The sequence below is a fragment of the Phaethon lepturus genome, unplaced genomic scaffold (assembly GCF_000687285.1).
Source record: "Phaethon lepturus isolate BGI_N335 unplaced genomic scaffold, ASM68728v1 scaffold43647, whole genome shotgun sequence".
NCBI lineage: Eukaryota > Metazoa > Chordata > Aves > Phaethontiformes > Phaethontidae > Phaethon > Phaethon lepturus.
This window is the reverse complement of record NW_010553356.1, coordinates 434-2,939: the sequence shown is the minus strand read 5'-3', so window position 1 is coordinate 2,939 and position 2,506 is coordinate 434. Positions and strand designations below refer to the sequence as shown.

General features: G+C 61.9%; 1 protein-coding gene across 1 annotated transcript; it reads right to left on the bottom strand.

Annotated features, from left to right (window-relative positions):
- Positions 1-7: 7 nt before the first annotated feature.
- MPEG1 (macrophage expressed 1) lies at positions 8-1,775 on the bottom strand (the record flags this gene model as incomplete). The annotated part of the gene is given in 2 exon segments (XM_010291515.1): positions 8-754; positions 756-1,775. Coding segments are annotated over 2 exon segments (1,767 nt in total), but the record flags the coding sequence as incomplete, so codon positions are not given.
- Positions 1,776-2,506: the final 731 nt, after the last annotated feature.

Below are 2,506 nucleotides of genomic sequence, written 5' to 3'. Positions count from 1 at the left end.
TGAAGACGCCAGCCTGGACGCAGTACTCCACCTGGCAGCTATCGCTGATGAGCGCCAAGTGCTGGCTGAAGCCTGGGGGGCAGCTCTTGGCATGGGGGTCCTCGGCGGTGCCGTGGTGCTGCCCGGCCAAGGGGTTCCCTGCCTGGCAGCTGAAGAAGCCCCCAAAAGGCACCGCGTGCTGGCTGCCCGCCTCGTAATCCTGGCTCACGCACACCCTGAGCTCATCGAAGAGGTTCAGTGGGAAGTACCCCGAGGGGCAGGACTGGGCACCAGTGATGGAGTTGGCGCTGTGGGCACTGAACAGTCCCCCAAAGAGGTATCCCGAGCTTGGGGCCACCGGCCCGCTGGTGGCGCACCAGTAGGCGCTGAATTGCACCCTGGAGAGCCTGAAGACGTCCCGGCACTCAGGGTGGCAGAAGATGCCCAGGATGCACTTGTCGTGGCACTCCAGATGGCTGTGGCCTTCCTCCCGCTCCTGCACGCCCAGCAGCACCGGAGCATAGGTGGTGGGGCAGGAGAAAGTCCCAGTGAGGGGGTTCCTCTGCTCCAGCCCCCGGCACAGTGTGCTGGCGTCGGGGCCGGCCAGCCCAGCACACTCCTGGAAGACTCCCCCGAAGGTGAAGTTGGTCATGGCACCCTTGCAGGAGCCATCATCAGCATTGGCATGGAAATTGAAGTTGGGGGAGGTGGCGTCGGTGCACCCAGGGTAGGTGTTGAAGGTGTAGTAGCGGCGGGGGGGGGCCTGAGTGGCGGCGGATGCCCGCCTCCACTCGCTTGGCCAGCTTCTTCACCGTGGGGGTGGGCAGCTCTGGCAGGGTGCTGGGGTTGATGAAGAAGTACAGGGGCAGCCCTGAGCGGTCGAGAGCCACCAGCTGGTTTCTGATCCCCTCCTGCCAGGTCTTGAGGGTGATGCCTGGGTAAAAGGGGGTCCCGCCGATGCTCTCTACTCTGGAGTTGGTGCGGTTCTCCAGATACTGCTTGGTGAAGCCAGAGCTGACATCCAGGGACTCCTCGTTTTTCACATTGATGATACTGTGGAAGGCCACGCCGGCCGAGGCGGTGACAGCACTCCGTGTAGCGCCGCTGTCCTTCAGGAAGGTTGCCTTGATCTGATCCTCCTGCACTAAGCTGGCTCCGGCATCCACGGAGGTGATGGTGTGGGTGCCATAGTTAAGTACCAGCACCTCGGCCAGAAAATCAGCCATCCGTGTCTGGTTGTTCTCCAAGTGGCTGGCGATCGTCAGCAGCTGCTTCCTGAAGCCCTTGTCCAGGACTGCCCCTGGGTTGATCTTGGCAGTGTAAACCAGGTTCCTGACTTGCACTCGGGTGGTGACAGCATGGTCTTTCACTTGGTGGGTCTTGGTCCGGTGGAAGTCATAGGAGAACTTGCCGTTGATGGATGAGAAGAGGGACAGCTCCAGGTTGATGGAGGCAGAGGTGATGCTTTGGTAATCTTTCCAGGACTCGATGATCTCGGAGTTGATGTCCAGGTTGCTCTGCTTGCGAGGGATGGTGAAAATTTCATCTGGGATGATGTAAGATCCATCTTCTGTGGTCTTGCACAGCGAGTAGCCCAGGTTGATGACTCTGCCCATATCCAAATTCCTGAGGTTATCCCAGCCCCCCCCCGGCAGGACTTCCAGACTTGGGAGCTTCAGGGCCTTCTTGCACCCCGGAAACTCTGCAGAGGGGGACAGCTCCTGGACCTGCTCAGTGCCTGTCACCCAAGCCACCAACACCCAGGCGGGCAGGACCCCCCCCAGCACCCAGCCCATGGCTGAACCGGCGCAGGGCCCTCACCAGACGTCCGAGCGGTGAGGCGGGATCCGGGGAAATGAGCCGGCTGGGGGTGCAGCTGCTGGGTGGTTCCTCCTTTTGGGGGTTGAATTAGCAAAAGGGAAAGGAGAAGTGAGAACTGGTGAATGTGAGAAACGACTGAGCGGAGCTGAGACAAGCAGGTGGGGAGCAGAGAGCAGAGGTGCCCGGAGCTCATTGCCTCCCTGTTGCGAAAGCTCCCTCTCCCCATGAAAGCCGCTCTGCTACGGACGGGGCAGGGAGAAATCTCGCTTCGTCTCTTCACTGTGCCCAGGGAACTTCACTGTGCGAATCTGCCTTGGCCGGTGCTCGGGTGACTCCCCAAGATGAATCCCCCCTGCCCCTGGGTGACCTTGGCTCCTTGGTGCCACGTGAGGGACCTGTGCCCAGCCCCACGGCCTTGGGGTCCCGCTCACACGGCGGGGTGAGGTCTGGCCCCGGTCGCATGGGCTTTGCTGCTGACCCCAAGGCTTTCCGCCGCGGCAGAAGGCGAGGAGAGGGAGCGGGGAGGTGGTGCAGCGTGGTTTCGGGGCGGGGGACAGTGCAATGCTTGTCTCCCTTCTCCCTTGGGGAAGAGGCTGCCTGAGACCCTGGGGCAGGCACTGGTGGGTTTGGAGGTTCCTCCCATGGGGGCCAGCCCCATACCAGCATCTACATCAGGGCTCTCTGCAGGCTCCCCTACCCCATCGCT